This window comes from Pinus tabuliformis, chromosome 8 (assembly GCF_031772625.1).
Source record: "Pinus tabuliformis cultivar Carrire ecotype Pingquan chromosome 8, CPIR1, whole genome shotgun sequence".
In the NCBI taxonomy this organism is placed as follows: Eukaryota; Viridiplantae; Streptophyta; class Pinopsida; order Pinales; family Pinaceae; genus Pinus; species Pinus tabuliformis.
In genome coordinates, this window is record NC_142294.1 from 473330727 (window position 1) to 473352661 (window position 21935).

General features: G+C 36.1%; 1 protein-coding gene across 1 annotated transcript; it reads right to left on the reverse strand.

Annotated features, from left to right (window-relative positions):
- Positions 1-4453: 4453 nt before the first annotated feature.
- LOC149236114 (transcription termination factor MTERF8, chloroplastic-like) lies at positions 4454-6469 on the reverse strand. Its single transcript, XM_089461509.1, has 2 exons — positions 6327-6469; positions 4454-6238 (listed from the first exon to the last, which is right to left on the reverse strand). The coding sequence occupies exon 2, from the start codon at positions 6215-6217 to the stop codon at positions 5153-5155; it is 1065 nt and encodes a 354-aa protein (XP_089317635.1). The 5' UTR covers positions 6218-6238; positions 6327-6469; the 3' UTR covers positions 4454-5152.
- Between the last annotated feature and the right edge of the window lie 15466 nt (positions 6470-21935).

Genomic DNA, 21935 nt, shown 5'->3' on the forward strand with positions numbered 1-21935 from the left:
GAGATGAGGATTGTTGTAATAACCATATATTAGAGATGATGAGCTAGCAATCATTGCCTATGAAAAGGTGATGGTGAGCATACATCTAGGCAAAATTTTGTTTATGAAGATTATCATAAATGAACAGTGAATTGTGAATAATATATAGATTTGGGATGAAACCAAATATTAGCTTAAAGTAATTCAAATGTTAGTCAAGACTTGCCTCATACAACATGCCAACCATTTGAGACATACTTAATGATGATATTTGGAACAAGCAATAAATACTTGAAACAATCATTTGGCATGGATTATATGAAATAATGCATTCTTAATGCATTGATTAGGAAGTGTATAATGCGTACTGTTATGAGAATATGCTTATAATTTTGTAGATATGCATGAATTTTGGAAGAAACTAAAATATTGACTTTGTCATTCAGCTAAATAGTCAAATTCCTTATGATATTTAACATGATACATATGAGGTCAAAATCCAATTATTACAATAAGATTATTTACAATAGCAATTTCAAGCTTAAGTTTCTCAAAGAAAGGGGGTATGTGATGCTCCATTTTGTTTGGGTTTATTTTCTATATAATTTGGATATATTTTCTTAGTTGCCTTGATGATTTGTCTTATATGTGCCTTGGAAACAAATGAATTTTTGGCGTTGTTTTGGATATTATGTAGACAACTTGTGTCTAATATATGTGGGTGAGTGCATATGCATGTGACACACATGTTGCTCTTCGATGATGAGATTATATTTGTATTCTTGTTTTTGGAACTAATTTGAATGTTTAGAATGATGTTGATATGGTTGTTCCTCGCAACTTACAAAATGGTGTTCATTTATACTACAATAGGATCTCAGAAAAGCTTCTTGGATGCATTAGTGCTCACATTTTTTTCCCTCCTTATTCACTAAGGCTATCAATGCTTTGACTTTGTCAATTGTTTACATAATGGTAATTACATTTTTTAAAGATGGATGTTGTTAAACTTATCTCGATGCATCTTGATAAGCTCTTGAAGAATTTATTAAGTGAATGAGTATCTCTCTCTCTCTCTCTCTCTCTCTCTCTCTATATATATATATATATATATATATATATATTCCTCGATATTTAAATGAATAAATAAAAATGTAATTTCTTCATTAATAATGAATCCATTACATTTTTTTGATGCATATTTATGCATTTTGGTATATAATCTACCAGTTGTAACTGGAAATACCATTCCCTTCCAAAATTGCCTCTAATACAAAGCTCATAAACAATAATTCAGAATTACATGAAATGTCTAGCAACATAAAATGCGGTGCACACAAAAAGTTCAAAAATCATCTGAGGATATTGTTATGATCATATACAAACGTAATGTGTCCCAAAATGATCAAAAATGAAAAAAAGCATCTAGATCAGTCTTGTTGATGTATGTCATGGGTCCCTTCTATGAAAGGCCTATAAAAATATTCTAACAATTATGTGCCTAGTTGTTTATTAATCTTCCAAATCCCCAAAACCTATGTAGCAACTTCCTTAGGTAGTATGTCTACAATTGTGTTGTGTTCCTTGTAAATGTGACAACAAGATATATAATCAAAAGACTTTATTATGAAAAACTTCTAATATAGGCAACAGACATTAGTAGTGGCATCTTTGTGTCTCCTTGAACCAGTTAATAACAAGCATAGAATCTCCAAAGATCTAAAGGGACTGACATTCTTTCTCAAGTGTAATCAGAAGGAGAAATTTGAATGCAATCAATTATGTGTAATGGTTTATGCCTTTACCCGGGCCCATCTGAAGTTTAACAAAGTGTTGTTCATTAATGAAGAGTACAACACCCTCGTCATCATCACCAGCAAGAGATGCCCCATCAAAGTAAGCCCACGAAATAGTGGAGTCTATCTGTTCAAGCATGATTAAAAGGCGAGTAGAATCCTTATCTAGAAGGGGCGAAATGACAAGTGTTTGAGCAGCAACTCTATCTATAGAGGAGTTTTTGTCCTGAAAAATGGTCCTATTCCTGGCAATCCAAATCCCCCAACAAATTAAAGGGGGGCATTTTTGTAACATTTTGACACTGCCTCATGCCACCAACTGCGCCATGCTTCCAATAAAGTCTCCCCTTGCCACTCAATGCCTAAGTCCAAGCTCCTCCAACAATCGATCCAAATTTCCTTTGTGAAAGGACATAACAAGAATAAGGGGCCAACAATTTCCTCTGCATTTTTGCATACAGGGCACAAGCTAGGCCTTTCCTTATGATGCTTGTGGATATTGTCCCAAGTGGAGAATTTGTTTTCAACGAGCGACCACATAAACACCAATGCCTTTTCGGGGCACCTTAATTTCCATAATTTTTTCCACCACCACACCTATACCCTTGGTTTGCTAACATTGATTAAGTGGTTATAACACCATTTGGGTGTGTAATCCCCGAAAGGGGAGAAAGCCCAACTCAAAGAGTCTTCTCTATCCCTGAGTCGAACATTTAGTTGTCCCAATCCCCCTCTAACAATGCTGGAATATTCAACTAAACTGTAGATGGCCATCCATGGGCCCATATTGTTGTTTGTGTGTTATCTGCCACCTGGTTTAGAGTAAACCTGCCATTTATGTTCAGAAGATTCACCAAATTCGGTGGGAGATAGTAGTTTGCTTTGCATCCCCACCCAGGGGTCCACATCTATCCTTAATTTTCCTCATTCCCCACCTTCCAAGAGAGTGCTTCTTCAATCCCAACAAAAGAAAATAAGACAACTTTCCACATAATTTAAATTTTTAACATATAGTTGATATATAATGTTAATTGCATTATTTTTATTATTTTTTAATATACAATCAATATTAGCTATGCTATGTGACAATATCCATGCACATCCACCATGATGCTACAATTATTCAATAAACTATTTTCAAAGGTTTCACATCTAGTAAAGATTTACATTTAAATGTAGACAAATTCAATGTTTGAACAATCCTTATTTACTTTTTGTAATGTCAAAGTTTGAGCAATCTTTTTTTGTTTTTTATAAAGTCAAACTTTGAATGAAGAGTTCAACACAAACAAGGTTCACTACAAAGTAAAGGATTTCTTTTAGCCTTTGCCATTTATATTTAGCATCACTAAGCCCATGAATTGGACTCATTAGTTAGTAACTTATGTGTTGACTTGTGATTTGCAAGTAATTAATATATAGTCAATAAAATACCTAAGGTCATTGAGTCTTGCACAATCCTGGTGAGGGGGGCATCCCACTAGTGGGTAGATGATTTTTCCATTCAACAATAGGGTTAAGCCTAGATAGTAAAAAATAAACAAATAAATAGCCAAACATAAGATCAAGTTACCTTGACTAAGAATAGGGCAAAAAATTCAATAGAAGAGTGTCAAATGGTTCAACAATTTTATCAACTAAAAATAAAAAACACACAATAATATTGTTGATAATCCAATTATATGTCAAAAACATGAGCCTACTATTGAACAACTACTCACCCAACCCAATGCCATTATTCTCCATTCTAAAGAGAAAGACTCTAAAGAATCATGAGTCTAACTATTCACCCAACCCAATGTCATTACTCTCCATTCTAGAGATTAAGACTTTAAAGAATCATGAGTCTTACTACCATCTCCAGGTCTTACTAGTGACTTTCAATCTTGCTTCCAACTTAATGTCTCATTTTTAAATGTTATTATTTAAATTTTGTTCATCTAAACATTTCTACAAATCAATATTTTACTGAACTCATTTCCTAAAAAAAAAATTAATAAAAACATTGTGACAAACAATTCACAACATTTTTTTATGTTACTGCTTAAATGAGAATAGCATTATACTCTAGGTTAGAATCCACAACCTATCCAAACCATGTTTGACAACGACAAGCCTATAGACAATGTCTCAACTATTATTTAAAATATAAAATAGATCATCCATCTCTAAATACAATGGTTCATTCAAGAGATCTTGTAGGCTTGCTAGGCACTAAGATCGGCCCAAGGACACAAAACCCTAAAATGGTTATGTCATTTGAATACTTGACTAAGGTCCAAATCCAATCAATAACGACTTCATATTTTACTATAAAAACATATAATAGTGAAAGAAAAGGGAGTTGTAACTTTTTAGACTTTTCGGAGACAGAATCCGTCAGAAAAATTTGAGGTGAAATCTTGATTTGTGTTATTTAAACTGGTTTTTTGACAGTAAATATGGATTCAACACCGTGAAAAACCCCGAGGGCACTTCCATTATGCAGGGTTACCCATCAAACTTGTGATTTCACTAAATTCTTGTTATATTTTAGAGAAATTAGGCCAGAGAAACCAACGAGAAAAGCTTCCAGAAAAGTCGCACAAAAGACAACTAGAAAGAACAAGGATAGAAAAATGACAGAAATTGCCAAAAAGTTAAAACTACTATATTGTTTTTCATCCAGAATGCATGTATTGGTAAGGACCAACTGCCATTATATAAGAGTTAAACTACTTTGTTTACACCATTAATAACATCCATTCCAGAATGCATGTATTGGTAAGGACCATCTGCCATTATATAAGAGTTAAACTACTTCTTTTACACCATTAATAACATCCATTCAAATAAGAGCATAATTCAAATAAGAGCATAACTCTGTTTATGGTTTGCAAAGATGAGGTGTTTGCTCTGAGATAAGTATGTGCTCAGAGGGGCCCTGAACTCTGTCAAATACAAGTACGAGTTGGCAACATAATTATGTCTGTGGTGTGTTAATTACAAATCAAAATCAGCTATTTGCCCTTCTCATGCTAATGAAATGAAATGAGTTGAATTATGCATTAAAAAACAATGGAGGAACGAAGGAAATGAGTTGAATTATGCATTAAGAAACAATGGAGGAACGAAGGAGGGTGAGTTGCATATTCACTTAACAGCAATTCTGTTGAATCTCTCATGTTTTACAATCTGCTTCTCAAAACTGATAGCTGCCCCCTGTTACAAGTACCCTTCTTTTATGCCAAGGAATCCATTAGCTGTTACATTCTCTGGTTGCTTGCACAAAAGACTTTAAAAGCAAAAGCAGCGAATGAAATCTCATATTGATTGACGCTGCTCACAACTTTCGTTGAATCCTTTTGACTGAAACACACTCACTGCAAGTCTCCTTGTCAACTATTACCTTTCACAGCTTTCTCTCCGTAGTAAATATCCCGCAGAACAGAGGAGTATTCGGGATTCCCGTTAACATACTTTTCCAAGAACTTTTTGTCTGTGTATTGAACAAAATGTGGAGAAATCCCCTCTCTCTTCAACAGTTGCATGGACTTCAAGGCCTCCATTACTCTATACCGAGGGATTATCCTCGTCTCCAAGCTACATGTCAACAGAGTGGAATATCTAACAATATCATCCAATGGAAGCCCCTGTGATTTGACAAGAAAATCTACGCTCCGTTTCAGTTTTTCTTCTGAAACTGACAAAATCCCCGGCATCTGATATGAGAGCTTGTAAATTTGTTTTTCGGAGAAACCTAAACTGCTCAATAACTGCAGTTTTCGATCTAGCCTTTCTTTCCCCATTCCTAGTAAAGCATGCAAAGCGTACCCAAATGTCTTGGATCCCCTCTCAAGACCCAGACCCTCCACCACTTTAAATGTCTCCATAACTTTTTCCTCCGCATACGTTAGGAGACGGGGTGTTATTGCCAATAACTTCGATAATGCATCGCCCTCAATACCCAATCTTTGCAAGACTGAAATCGCAGATTTAATCTTATCCTCAGTCAGATTAAGAATCATTGAATCGGTATAAACAAGCTTGCACATATCCTCTTTATTGATGATAGACCTTAGATATCTGAGCCTAGACTTTAAGTCCCTTTTGGATTTGTATAAGAAAATCCTAGGGTTCATAAGAACCACCTTTCGAATCTGAGCAGGGGTGGTCAAACCATATTCACTTAACAACTCCAAACCTTCTTCCAAATCCTGGCTTGGTTTATCCATCAAGCTCTTGTGGAGTTTATGGACTTTTGAAACATCTTTCTCTGACATACCGCATTTGTTGATGAAAAAATCTGTAACGACGCCCCCATCTGGTGGAGTTGGGGATGCGATTGCTGTTTCCGTGCAGAATTTGGCGACTTTTATGTGGGGATTTGCATTAATTGCAAGAGGACAAAACAGCGAAATTGGGATCGATACACAAGTGGATACTAGTGCGACCTCGTCCATTATCAAACGTTTCCATATTCGCTGAATAGACATTATCTTTGCAACAGTGAAAACTCAGAATTAAGCGTACCCTTGCTGAAACTAAAAGCACAAACAGAGAAATAACTACCTGGAAGAGCCCGCAAGACTGGATGCCTGAATGATGGTTCGGATGGCAAAATGTTTTCGAAGACCAGAAGTGAGCACGGTGCTGCGACGATTTAGGGTTTCATTTGAGTGGTGAAATGAGGGTTTAGGGTTTTATGAGGATTGAGGGATCCTATGTTTCATTTGAGTTGAATTTCATTTCATTTAGGGTTTTATGAGGATTCAGGAATCCTATGTGGTGACATGGAAAAAGGAGATGGATGTTTCCATCGGTCAATGCTTTAGGCCCATCTCAATTGAGAAAAGGAAAATTAAGCACCTTGGGTGTTGTTTTGAAAGTGTTACATGGATTTGATGTTATGATAATGGCAACAATGTATGATTCCCCAAATCCATTTTAACTTTTTGGAAATTTAATTTTTATATCTTGCTATAAAATTTTAGAAATTATACGATAATTTAATAATGAGTTCATATATATATATATATATATATATTTTCGTAGAAAAAAATCGTAATTTCATTTATTTATAACAAATTATATTTTGTAGGTGCATAGCATATACATATGGCAAAACCATACTTCACAGTCCAAAACATAAGTTGAGAATCCACCTCGAAGGTGGAAATATCAAAAATAATAAGCATTTGTGAATGTTGTACTCTTCGCAGAGAGACAAGTAAAAACATTAAGAACTATATGGATATTTACAAATGGTCATTAAATTAAAAGTCTGAGCCAAAACCCCAGTCTATTTATGCTCCAGGGTCTATGAACAGCCTGTGAATTTATTTTTCTAATTTGATAGTATAAAAATAATATTATTGGTTTCTCTCTTTTTATATGTGAATATGATGGTTTTTTCTTTTGTTATTTTTATAAATGCACTTTTTTATTAAACTACAAGGTTTAGGACAACCACTTCTAGTTTACTTTTTATTGGAAAAATTCTCTTTTATCAATGTTTATTTGTCATTGATATGTTCAAGGTTTAAAACTTGGTCGTCTATACCAATCATTTTTAAAATATGTTTTCTCATTCCTAAGACACATCATATATGAGGTGTATGCATTAATGTAACCTTCTAGTCCCTGCCATTGGATGCATAAGATCGATATTGATGGTCCATTCCCTTTCTTGCAAGGTTTGCCTCATCAATTTGCTCTTCCATTCCTCATCAACCGTAATATTTTGTCTACCAAATCTCTAGAGATTTTGTTGTGACAATGTCCTATCCTAATTGTTCTCCTCCCTTTCCTTCTCGCTGTGAAAAAGGGCCCACATTTGATCTTATTTTTTTCATCAAAGAAAAAAGCCAATTGCTTTTTAGTATTAAAAATGTAGTTACATCTTTTTGTATTCACCAAATAAATAAACCAAGTATATGCAACATTTACTAACCATTTTCACGCCCAAAAAGAGTCAATCTACTTACAGAGTAGCCAAACAAAAATATGAGAAATTCCTAGCAACATATCCCATATAACATAAGTCAACTAAAAATAGTGAGGTAATTAACTGCCTCACAATACCTAAAAATTTCAAAAATTGCGAAGTAATAGTCCATCAATGGTTTGTTGTAAACGATAAACAAGGACAAACTAAACCAAAGGAAAAATTTCAAGATTACTAGCTCCACCCTTGTACTCTTCATAATGCTTCCCAACTACGAATTAAGTCCCTTCTTAGACAAGGAATCAACTATATCGTTTAATTCCCTTAAAATGTGGAACTCTGAAATATCTTTGAAATCTTTTAGAAGGTCTATGATCCCTCTGGTCTAATGTGTTAAAGGAGAAGTCTTGATGGGAAATCCATATCTTACCCAATCAATTGCTACCTTTGAATTAGCAAATATGGACAAGGAGGATAATTTCACATGTTTTGCAAATAAAAGTAAACCCCACAACACCACCAATTTATCCTTCATATTTGTACCATTACCTATGTTCCACTAAAGCTTGTAGAAGTGCCCCCTATTAATGAATAGCACCCCATTGCATCCATAAATGCCATTTTTCTAGCCCCATTGAAATATGCCTTAGGAAATTGTAGGGTATGGACTGGTAATGTATGTTCCTATCTACGTAAGGGCTCATGAAAAATTTGTGTTCTGAAAAGTATCTGACTATCTTCAAGCAAGTATTTTCCAATATTTGAAATCTTGTCTTCAAAACTGAGCTTATTCCTGCACTGCCATATACCCCAAAAAATGGAGGGGTAATTGAAAGAACTCTGGCACCATTTGGAACTTAACTCTAAGCATTCTTCAACTGAGCTAGTTTTCCAACATTTATTTATCTTTAGAATTGTTAAAGTACCACCCCAAATCCTCTTCAAAAATGGACATGCCAATATTAAGTGAACAATCGTCTCTTCCTATGAAAGGCACAAAAGACAAACCCCTGCTCCCGAGAATTCCCTCTTCAAGAGGTTCTCCCATGAAAGAATTTTATTCTTAATAACTAACCAACCAAATAACCTTTAAAGGGAAATTCCATTTCCAAATGTTCAAACACCCCCAAGATGGAGTATTTGTCAATTTCTCTTGAATGATTGCATGTAAGCCTCAAACACCTTGATAGAACCCTCCAGGAATGTGTCATCCATACCAACTTATCTAGTCTCCTAGATAAATAAACCTCTGCTTGCAGCATATCCAATCTGAGAACTTCCTAATGAAGAGCAGGACCCCCCCATAAACCAATCTCGCTAGTAGATATCCATTTTGATCCAATGATAGAATTCTCTGCTTCCTGCATGATCTAGTTGAGGAAATATCTCCCCTTATCCCTAATAATTATGATACGTTGTTTGTTGAGGATTGAGGAATTAGAGAAGCCAACAATATGATCTTCTCCCACTATAATTGATGTGCCATCCCCTACCTCCCACCTAAGGTTTTCAACTAACAATGATTTAGAACCGATAATGCTTCATCATGAAAATGAACATCCCTTTGATAATAAGTTTTTGGATCTAAGCCAATCCATAACATAAGTCTATTTCAAATATTTCTCTTTTATCAACTTTTGCAAACTTTTCCCTCATCAAAGAACGCTCTCCATAAAGACTTTAATGTAAGGGCCCTACTGAAAACTTCTAGATTTAGCAAACCCCATCCTCTCGAATTCTTGGGAATGCAAATATCCTCAAACTTTAAGAAAGTGTAATTTTTCTTTTCCAGATGTCCTATTGTTGTTGTGACAATGACCCTCCAAAATTTTTTCCCATGTCAATTTTGGAGCCTACACTAACTGCCATTTAAATCCCCTATGTGTCATCATGTAGTTTGATTTGTTATTTGTGTGATTTCTCCTAGTGTCTCATCCTCCTAGGTCAATGTGTCTCAAGAGTCGTCACTTAACCATTAGAAGTGTTTGAGTTATTAAAGTCTATGGTTAGGTGAACTCATGGTCCACCTTGACTTAGAAACTTTCCTTCTAACCATGAACACACTCAAAAGGAACACAAAAGCAGAAAAAGCAATAAAAAGGCAAGAAAATCTCTCACAAAAGCAAAAGCGCACTTTGAGTTGACGAAGGGTGCACTTGAGGTGAGTGCACTCTCTTCATTCTTTGAAAGTAGAGTGCAATCCTGCAGGCTGAGAAAGTGCGCCCTACCTAGGCGCAATCCTTCGTGACGAAGACTTACGCCCTATCCAATTGCATGCATGATCCAACTTGTCGCATGAGGGTGAAATCCTAGAAAATAGGAATTGCCTTAACCCTCCTTAACTAATCCTTTCATCTGACGACAAGTGGCTCTCATGCATGAGTTAGTTTTGCATGTTGATCTTTTTAAATAAAGTCATCTAATCGTTCCTTCATCATCATTTCATTTGAGTGTACAACTGGAAAAACATCAAGATCTCCATCAACCATTAAAGCAAGTAAGTTTCCAAGTTCAAATCTTTATTGTGTTTTATCACGTCACTGTCAAATTTTGCTTTGTTTGTTTTCAATTTCTTTTTTTGTAGTGTGTTTTTTGGTGTTTAAGCTATATATTCATCTTACAAGTGTTAATCTACTATCGTATGCAAGAAACCTTTCACGTTCCTAAAACTCTTCATTTTCCACCATGCATGCGACAACAACTTATATAGCCTTGCAAATCATTCTTCTCCTATCTTAGCATCGAATTCTTCTTTATGTACTTGTTTTTGGGCTCTTTTCAGGCAGAGCGCACTCCTTGAGCTCAAAAATCCTTCAATCTTGAAAATTATGCCATGTTCAACCCATTTTTCCTCTTAGGCATTGGACGCATCACAAAGGCATGAAGCTTTTCCCTTTGACCCTTTGGAGTGCTATAGTGCACCCTCTTTTGCTTAGCGCACATGGTCACATCACAAAGGCACAAAGCCTCATCATTCATCCCTTCAACATGTGACAATGCGCCCTCCTTTGTATTGAGCGCATAGGCACACTTTGAAGACTTGAATCTCCCATTTCCTCATCCTTTGTCAGTTCAGAGTGCGACCTCCTTGTCTCCCAAGGGCATGGGCGCATAGGGAAGAACTGAAGCCATGTTTTCTCATTCCTTTGAGCCTTCATGGTGCTACACTGCGCCCTGGCTGATTTTTCCTCTCTCTAGAGTGCCCTAACGCACTACAAAGCCCCTAACCATGCATGTCTCTTCGTGCTTCAAGAGTGCGCCCTCCTAGTCTTCATGTATATTTTTTCTTGCATGCAAGATATTTTTGGTTGTCATTCATATTTTTTTATGCTCTATCATTCGTGTTGACTCTTTGAATGTGATTTACAAATATTGTTGCATCCTTAGTTGTTTTAAGTTGATCTTGTCGCTATGAGTGTGATTCCACAAATAGGTGTCCATGCTACAAGTGTTACTATTGTGTTGTCATCTATTGGAGACATGTCACCACACAAAGTATCCTCTAGAGAAATTTCAGGAGAAAGTCTTGACAAGCCACTTGAAGTTACAAAGTCCAATGTTCTTATCTATTGCAGACACTCAATGTTTTATTTACAAGACGACAAAGGTTACCTCGAGCAAGATCTACAACATGTTCATGCAGGAGACATTTCCTGAGGACTTAGAAGATGTGCACGCATATATAAATATTAAGAAGCCCAGGATACACAGGATCATGTACATATATCTGGTCATGCCATGTGTTGAAGTTATTGAATGGGTAATTACACATACGAATGACTCACACCTTGTGCTACACAGTGAAAGTGGTGAAAACCTCGTCACATGTTATGGTGAGGATATGCAAAAATATTATAAGACTCTTGAGCCCAATGAATATGCAAATGATTCCTTTTACAAAAGATGGGCTAACCTCGACACGACTGATGTTATCAAGCAATGGTGTCAAGAACCCGCCAAGCTTTGCCATCGCCCAACAACAATTTATTTGACAAATATCTTAAGAGATGTATATCAGTATTTGATAGTTATGTATTGTTGGATGTTTGGGCACAATAACGATGAGGTGTTCCAAGAGAACTGGATGTATATCCTCATTCTAGTGGTGAATCATGGAAGAAATTTTATTTGGGGGCATATATTATCATTTGAGTTGTAGCAACAGGTGGGGCAAGTCAAAGCATCTTTGAAAGAAAATCAAGTTCCAGAATTTTACATGTTTACATATCTCTTGGATCATACCTATGCACGATATGCATTCTCGAAGTTGTATTGGAACTGGACTTGTAAAGAGAAGTTCCTAGTTTATTTCCACTGCAGGGTGTTTATCAGAAAGAAGCTTCAAAGGCACATACGACAGATTGGTTGAACACTTCTTTGCAACCATCTTTTGTTTGATATTCGACATTGATCTACCATGCATGACAGATCAAGTGAAGGAGTCTCTTAAAGATATTGTGAACTGGTTTGCCGCACCCAAGGAAACTTAAATCAGATGCTTTGGATGTCAAACGACCCCTCATATTATGTCGTAATATGTGAAAAAAAAGGTGGTCATGCAGGAGGTGGAAAATCAGCTAAACAAGGGACTATCAGGAACTCTTCACAAGAAGAAGAAATCCCCTTGGCCCGTATTCCCATTAAGGATTAGATTATATGAATTAAAGAGTCACATGCCATTAGCAACCAAAACTGAAGAGATGCACATCCTACACTTCGCCACAAAATATTTCCATGCATATGATCCTAGGCGAGTTTCAAGGAATCATTGTGAAAGGATTAGGCATAATACAAGGTATTCATCAATATGCCAACTAGAAGATGAAAAGATAAATAATTGGTATAATTCCACAATGAAGACACATCCAGCCATGAATACCAGTTCACCTCACGATACACCAACTCATGAATTGCATAAGCAGGAATAGGAGGAGGAGGAAACAACGCCTCAAGTAAAGAAGTTAGATCCCAGGAAAAGGATCAAGTACTCATCAGGGAAGAGTAGCGGAAAATGGAAAGTTGATCCTTAAAATATAGGAGCTACATAGATAAAACTAGAGAGGAGGGAAGGAGAAGAAGAGGAGAGCAAGAAGCAGGATGAGTTGCTTGAAATGAAACTGATAGAAGAAGAAGAGAGGGGACAGATAGAGGAAGAACAACATAGGTAGTCTCAAGAGGAGGAAGCAACACATAGGCTAGAAGAAGAACAATTGACTCATGAACTAGAGTAGGAGTAGTATGAAGAAGAAGACACCATCTAGACCATGGATGATGAGCCCAGTACTCCAGGAGAAAAACCACTCACATGAGGACATCTTCCATTCAAAGAGATGGGGATTACACCTCCACCAACAGACATAGTCATAGATGTTTGCATCATAACATTTGAACAGCTAAAGAAGAGGATCGTGTAGCAAAGGCATAGGTACTTTCCCAATGATCCTCAAAATCGAGTCTTAGTGCTGACAGAAAAGGTGATCACCTCTAACACTAGAAGAAATCTGAGGGAAGTTGTGGCAGAAAATGTTGCATTCACTAGAGCAACACATGATAACTCAAAGTATTTGATACATGATAATGTCAAACTGAGAAGAGAACTTGTTGCAACGAAGCAATAGGTAGATCATCTTGCAGCGGAGAACCAGTGGCTATTATCGCATAACTGTAATACCAAAGAATGAAATTCAACCATGCTAGATGAATTAGGACCAATAGAGGATACCATGACGCGACTATACGATGAGATGATACTTATACAACAGATCATGGCTCCTCTCATTGGCATTCAGAAGAATGCACAAGAAGTGGTGAAACTCCTACAGATAATAACTAGAGCAGTTGACTAGATGTAGGAGTGGATTACCAAATACCCAAATGCCTCAGAGCATTTGGAAAAGAAGGATAAGCTATCTGCGGAAATAGATAAAGTGCAATTGATACTCCACCTACAGAATTACTCACATTTGGGAGCACAATTGGTTAACACTATGGTTGCATATAACTGGCTGCATAATGGGTTTGAGTCTCTTACACAAAAGCATGGTATGTCTTCCATCGAATCTCTAGAAGCAATCAAAGGTAGGGAGGTCGTATTTCAAAGAGATCATAGATTACATTGAACAAATCAAGCATGTAATAAAACAGCAAGGCCTGGAAGTGACCAAAGATTTTATTCAGTAGTATGCCTTTGCACTAGACAAAGCACACATGAAGTTTTCATGGTTGTGGAATAATGTCCATTCAAACTCCAAGAACATACTTTTAGAAGCATTGGAGGTGATGGCACACTACAAAGGAGAATTTCCAGACCAAATCAATGTCATCGCAAAGGAGTTAAGAGCATGGCACACTTATATCACAAATGAACTCCATGAAGAAGCACATGATCTATCCATTTCATGATTTTTGTCTTTTAGCAATTTTGTCTTATTAAGCCATTGTTTCATGTGTAAATTGTCTTATGTAATAAATGTTATGTAATGAAGTCCAAGGGACACAAGTGGAATATGAATGGCGACACACTGGAATGTAATGAGTCATATTAGAATATGAATAGTCACATAAGTCAAAGAGTCATGACACGCTCAAGAGTTATTGTATTTATTATAAATAGCTTATCATAACTCAAAAAAGGGGCTTTCTTGGGAGGCTTAGTTGTGGCTTCTCTTGTACTACATAGGAGATAGATTATTCTTTGGAGAAGCAAGTTGTAGCTTCGCCTTCCACTATTGGATACAATGATTCACTCGTGTAATAGTGTACTTGGGATCTCTCACTTATTATCAGAAGCTCAATGAGTTAGAATTCCTTCATACATGTATCCTATATATAGTTGGACTATTCTAGTTATTTGTATGGTATATGTTTCTTTATTTACATGCTAGGTTCATGAACTATTTCGTTGCTTATTTATTGTTGTTATTGAATTAATGTTGTTACACTTTAACGATTATTTTTTTATCATGTGGACTAATCTGCAGTTACTCAACAAGTCTCTCTTTTATTCATGGGTCCCCCTTTAGGATAGTCCTATTACTTTTATAATTGGTGGCTCATTTCCCTCACCATCCATGGAAATTTCCCTCATACACCTTACATCAAGCGTCTCACAAAGCTCACATTCTTGTTGCCCCAAAGAGGCATTGTATTATGTTATGTCCTATTGTAACCAAGGAATTTATTGGAAAACCATTTTAACGATGGTCGGGCCATATGATCAGATGGGACTCTTGCACCAAACGGTGTGAGGTCTAATTGGGACTTCACATCAAGAGACCCCTTACAATGTTGGCAAAATCCAGCACCATCAACATTTTTGGTGCTAGAATGAGGGCTAGATGACAAGCTGAGCCTTTGAAGTTTGTTTTAATCTTTTACCTTTAATGGATTCATCCTAAATCATAGTCCCGAGGTGTTTTACACAAGCTTTAGATCTTACAATCTTCGTGGACTTTTTAAATGATTTGTCGTGATTTAAATTTGATGGCAAGGGTACAACAATTGTCCTTGGATACATTGTTGAATTTGTTGAATTTTGTTTCTTGAATGGTGTTGATTCAAAAGAAATCATTGCACGGTTGTTTACCCTCATATTAGATGTTCGTGTGAAGCAATGGTGCTATTATTTATCCATCACTTCTATCACATATTTTGATCACTTGGTTGATGAGATTTATCGATTTTTCGATAAATATGAATATCAGGATGTTATTGACAAAATTGATCAACTAAGAATGGAATTGAATGAATCTCTTGAGAATTTTGTTGATCAGTTCCTTCATGCTTGTTATTAGTTTCTGGATGAGAACACAGACTGGAAGTTTTTGGATGAGAGGTTTCGATTCTTAGTTTGGATGTCAAAGAAATCTTTTGAATCATATTTTTCTAACCAAGAAGAATTTAAACTTCTAAAAGAAGAATTGGGTATTTACTTTGTCCCATGTCCTCCTCCCTTCGATGTTCTGTATGTTGGACCTAGAAAAATCATTGAAATGGAGGATCATCTTGTGAATGAAGAAATTAGCCTTCTTTCCCATATCTCTCATGATGGTGATTCATCTGACCTCATCAATCAACCATTTTCAAATATTGATATTCCTCTTGTCAATCTTGCACTCATTAATCAAGGAGAACCTTTGGATGACCATGACATCGATGATTTTCTTCTTTATGAATTATATGGTAATGGTTGTTCAAATAAGTTGGATGAACCTTTGTTCCTACATGAAGATTTGAATTTGTTAAATTTTCAAAAGGAGCTTGACACGATTATCAAATATTTTCTTTCAGGAATAACTCCTTGTGATCAAGAAGATGACATGCTTATCATTGATGATTTTTGTTGCAATATTGTAAATCTGTCTTTCGTTGAATCTCACGATGTGAATATTGAATCTTGTTTTGATAATAAGTTGACCAAGTCTCCTTAGAATTCAAAAGATAAGTCAGATGAGTAGGGCACTTCATCCAAGGCTAATGGTTATCTCAAGTCCCTATCACAGTGATGATATTCATAATTTTGGTTAGTTTTTGGTTCTTCTACACAAACTTTCCACCGATGTCATCACATGGGATGATGATGTCTTCCTAAGGGATGCCTATTTTATTCACATAAAAAATTTCAACCGACCGGGAAGGTAATTTAATTTGATTATTGAACTTCCACCACTTCATCCCTTTTCGTGAAATTCTCTAATCCATAGTGGAGAAACATAGAAGAATCTTAATGAACATTTTCCATCATTCATCCAAGAATCCTACATGCACAACAACTTGGATCATGGTAAACCTAAGAATATCATGTATGACGTGGATTTGTCTCTCTGTAATCTTTCTGGTATATCTTTCCCTAAAGGTTGTTTCTATGATCCCTTTGTAGATTTATTAGAAGAGTCCTTTTAATCTGGGCTCATGTATCGTGGCTTTTATTTGCACAAGATTTTTTGAGCCTTGTATGGTCATAAGCCTAGTTATTATTGTTGTTGTTGAGTCCCCCATGTGGTAAAGAAGTCAAGTGTAATGCAATGTTGTGTTTGCACTTCCTGTTTTCACATGTCAGTGCAGATGTTTGCACAATTACTCTTGTTTAGTGCATTGCTTTTTGTTGTGGTTTTGCATGATCACACCTTATGCTCTAAAGGTCAGGAGAAGCTTCTATGGCTGCATTGTAAGTTCCACTTTACATGATCCGGCCTTGCTTTCTTTAGTTTAATATAGGCTTGCATGTAGTTAGATGCATTACATTGTCTTTTCCTTATCGTATTTTGGTTTTAGTCTTTCATTTTCATGGACTGGATAATCTTTTGTGAAAGGAAAATTGAAGCAGCTCACAACTATTAGCTTATCTATCACCCTCTTCCCTGATTTGGTTTACATCTTTCAAGTCAGTGATTTTCTAATGGAAAATATGATCCTTCAATTGGGAAACTATAAATAAACCATAAGACCAACATCTAGCTTTCTCATTCATGCACTCGACCTGTTAATAATGGTGTGTTCTTTCTTATCTATCTGTGTAGAATAAGATAAGGGAAAAAAAATTAGTGATTGAAGCATTAAAGTTCTAAAGCTCATCTCTGAAGGAACAACCTCTTCTGCTCTCAATAAGTTGAGGTCCCTCTTTTGCCTGTTCGAAAAATAATAAGTACCTATGCACAATGCTATGAAATAAAATAAAATTATAAAAGGGTGAAAGAAGAGAAAGTTTTTCTGCATAGGCAGGTGAAGCAAGCAATTTCGCTGGGGTACTTTCTAGGCTCATTGGCAGCGAAGCAACGCTTTTTTTCCCGAAGCAACTTTGTCAGGGTACTATTTAGGCCTGCTGGCAGCAGAGCAATGCCAGAGATGTAAAACTCACACTCTAATTATTTTATTTCACCGTACTATACTACCCTTACTTACATCAATATGATATTGATATGGATTGCTTTATGATTGTGTTACGTCGAGTAATGGAATAGAAGAGACTATATTTTTAATCAGGAAAAATGGAGTGTTGAAGGTAACTTATTGATAGAATCAATACTTCCTAGAGAAATGATACTTTGCAATTACAATGAAGCCATTTCAGAGAAGTTGGGGTTCTTGCAGTGTGTCGCTAATGTTGTCGCTGCAATAATGACCCTCCAATTTTTCAAGTTTAAGTTTCTCAAAGAAAGGGAGTATGTGATGCTCCATTTTGTTTGGGTTTATTTTCTATATAATTTGGATATATGTTCTTGATTGACTTGATGATTTGTCTTATATGTGCCTTGGAAACTAATGAATTTTAGGCATTGTTTTGGATATTATGTAGACTACTTGTGTCTAATATATGTGGGTGAGTGCATATGCATGTGACACGCATGTTGCTCTTCGATGATGAGATTATATTTGTATTCTTGTTTTTGGAACAATTCGAATGCTTAGAATGATGTTGATATGGTTGTTCCTCGCAACTTACAAAATGGTGTTCATTTATGCTACAATAGGATCTCAAAAAAGCTTCTTGGATGCATTAGTGCTCACATTTTTTCCCTCCTTATTCACTAAGGCTATCAATGCTTTGACCTTGTCAATTGTTTACATAATGGTAATTACATTTTTTAAAGATGGATGTTGTTAAACTTATCTCGATGCATCTTGATAAGCTCTTCAAGAATTTTTTAAGTGAATGAGCATCTCTCTCTCTCTCTCTCTCTCTCTCTCTCTCTCTATATATATATATATATATATATATATATTCCTCGATATTTAAATGAATAAATAAAACCGTAATTTCTTCATTAACATAATGAATCCATTACATTTTGTTGATGCATATTTATGCATTTTGGTATATAATCTACCAATTGTAACTGGAAATACCATTCCCTTCCAAAATTGCCTCTAATACATTGCTTATAAACAATATTCAAAATTACATGAAACGTCTAGAAACATAAAATGTGGTGCACACAAAAAGTTCAAAAATCATCTGAGGATATTGTTATGATCATATACAAACATAATGTGTCCCAAAATGATAAAAAATAATAAAAAAAAACCTCTAGATCAGTCTTGTTGATGTATGTCATGGGTCCCTTCTATGAATGGCCTGTGAAAATATTCTAAAAATTATGTGCCTAGTTGTTCATGAATCTTCCAGATCCCCAAAACCTATGTAGCACCTTCCTTAGGTAGTGTGTCTACAATTGTGTTGTGTTCCCTGTAAATGTGACAATAAGATATATAATCAAAAGACTTTATTATGAAGAACTTCTTCTAGTATAGGCAACAGACATTAGCAGTGGCATCTTTGTGTCTCCTTGAACCAATTAATAACAAGCATAGAATCTCCAAAGATCTAAAGGGACCGACATTCTTTCTCAAGTGCAAATAGAAGGAGGAGTTTGAGTGCAAACAATTATGCATAATGGTTTATTCCTTTACCCAGGCCCATTTGAAGTTTAATAAAGTGTTGTTCATTAATGAAGAGTACAACACCCTCGTCATCATCACCAGCAAGAGATGCCCCATCGAAATAAGTCCGCAAAATAGTGGAGTCTATATGTTCAAGCATGATTAAAAGGTGAGGAGTAGAATCATTATCTAGAAGGGCGAAAATGGCAAGTGTTTGAGCAGCGACTCTATCTGTAGAGGAGTTTTTGTCTTGAAAAAATGGTCCTATTCCTAGCAATCGAAACCCCCCCAACAAATTAAAGGGGGGGATTTTTGTAACATTTTGAAACTGCCTCATGCCACAAACGGCTCCATGCTTCCAATAAAGTCTCCCCTTGCCACTCACTGCCTAAGGCCAAGCTCCTCCAGCAATTGACCCAAATTTCCTTTGTGAAAGGGCATAACAAGAATAAGGGGTCAACAATTTCCTCTACATTTTTGCATACAGGGCACAAGCTAGGCCTTTCCTTAAGATGCTTGTGATATTGTCCCAAGTGGAGAATTTGTTTTCAATGAGCCACCACATAAACACCAAGGTTTTTGTGGGGCACTTTAATTTCCATAACTTTTTCCACCACCACACCTATACCCTTAGTATGCTAACATTGATTAAGTGGTTATAACACAATTTGGGTGTGTAATCCCTAAAGGGGAGAAAACCCAACTCAAAGAGTCTTCCTCTATCCCTGAGTCGAACATTTAGTTGTCCCAATCCCCCTCTAACTCTGCTGGAATATTCAACTAATCTGTAGATGACCATCGTTGGGCCCATATTGTTGTTCATGTGTTATTTGCCACCCGGTTTAGAGTATACCTGCCATTTATATTTAGAAGGTTCACCAGATTCAGTGGGAGATAGTAGTTTGCTTTGCATCCCCACCTAGGGGTCCACATCTATTCTTAATTTTCCCCGTTCCCCACCTTCCAAGAGAGTGCTTCTTCAATCCCAACAAAAGAAAATATGACAACTTTACAGATAATTTAATTTTTTAACATATAGTTGATATATAATACTAATTACATTATTTTTATTATTTTTTAATATACAATTAGTATTAGCTATGTTATGTGACAATATCCATGCACACCCATGTCATGTTTGTAACAGTACAAAGTAAAAATAATTTAATTTCTTAATTAAAAACATAAACAGACAAATAAGTTCATACCTATATTACCTGTAATCGAAGTCTGCCAGATGGTGACAAGGTTTTGGGGACGACTGTCCACCCAACCGTAGGCTCAATTGTGCAAGGATTTACAACAACTGGCCACCCCCAAACCCTCAATCAACGTACTACTGCCAGTGACTCCTAAGTCTTAGAACATCATTCTCCCAAGAGAACGCAAGATAGAAACTCGGAAAGATGGAATGTAGGAATGCCTCTCATCTCCCTCCCATCTATTAAATAGAACAAACATTGGAAGGGGAACCACATGTACACACTCCATGTGTCTACATGCAACTTTCTTTTGATTTTTAGTTTTCTTGTTTTATTTCTTACTTTTCTTTTGATTTTGAGCTTTCTTGTTTTATTTCCTTCTTTTTGATAGTTTTCTTGTTTTTATCTCTATTTATTCTTATCTAGAGCTTTAGTATGGTTATTACTATTTTTTTATATATATATTTTTAATCTCATTTATTATTTAGCATTTATGATTTAATATTTTTATTTATTATTATATTATTATTTTTATTATTTAATTACTTCATGTTGCCAACACCCTCTACTAAACTAGTATAACCAGCAGGCATCGAAAGTCCCCAACACCCAGGAAATCTCAAGGAATCTCTGTCATTTTTCCCACTTTCAGCACCAGGCATAAACCTGACCCAGTCTGTATCCTAGTCCAAGGCTGGCCCCAAGGCTCGCGCCTGACTTAGACCTCATCTGCCCCAAGGCAAGCATCCGGTCCAATACTCAATGACCTCGAGCATCTCGCAAAGCTGGCCCACTCCCTCCACAACTACTAAGGCCCACAGCCCCAGGCATCGAAGTCCTTTACATCCCTTCCAGACTTCGGCATCTCAATCCAATAACAGGCACCTAGCCTGGAACATCAAGCACTTGGCCTTCTAAAGATGGTCCCATAGCTCTTCAAGAGCTATCCATCAAGAGCTATACACAAGACAAAGGAACCACTGGCATATGTAGTGTTGAATGAGTTTTGTCCCCAGCCCATATGGTATTACTTATTCTCCTTCATGCGTATGGGCTCGCACGAGATCATCAAATAAACCAGCCCTCACTGCCCAATGTGTAGTCCTGTTGATCAATACAGCTCAAAATGCATTTGCTATACCATCATAGTATCATAGAAAATAATCCACATGCGAAGTATTTTATGTCGTCATGAAAATATTTATCATTATTAATAACAAATTGCTTGCTCATGCATGTCATTTGTATGCAACTATTACATGCTTCACCATTTAAATTATGATATGAACATATTGCATCAAAAATATATCATGACTTTACATAATAGATGAACCACATGTAAATAACCTCATATTGTAGCATCATAAATCCTATGCAAATCATAAGGATACATTATCACTATAAGAACCATATGTGCATCATTATATCATATTAGTCAAGTACCTGGGTTAACTAAGTAAGCATTTCCACACATTTTAATCAAGTATATAAGGGAAGTCTTGAAAAATAACAGCTGCATCTTCCCAGGTAGCTGACCCTGGGCTATATTGGTCCCATTGGACCTTGATTTGCTCAAACTCACGGTTCCTGAGTCGACAAACCCGGCGGTCCAGTATACAAAATGGTTCGACCTGAAGGATTCCTTCCTCGGAA

Bases quoted from the DNA above. Each gene is read 5' to 3' on its own strand.
- LOC149236114 (XM_089461509.1), bottom strand. From the start codon at position 6,217: ATGGACGAGGTCGCACTAGTATCCACTTGTGTATCGATCCCAATTTCG.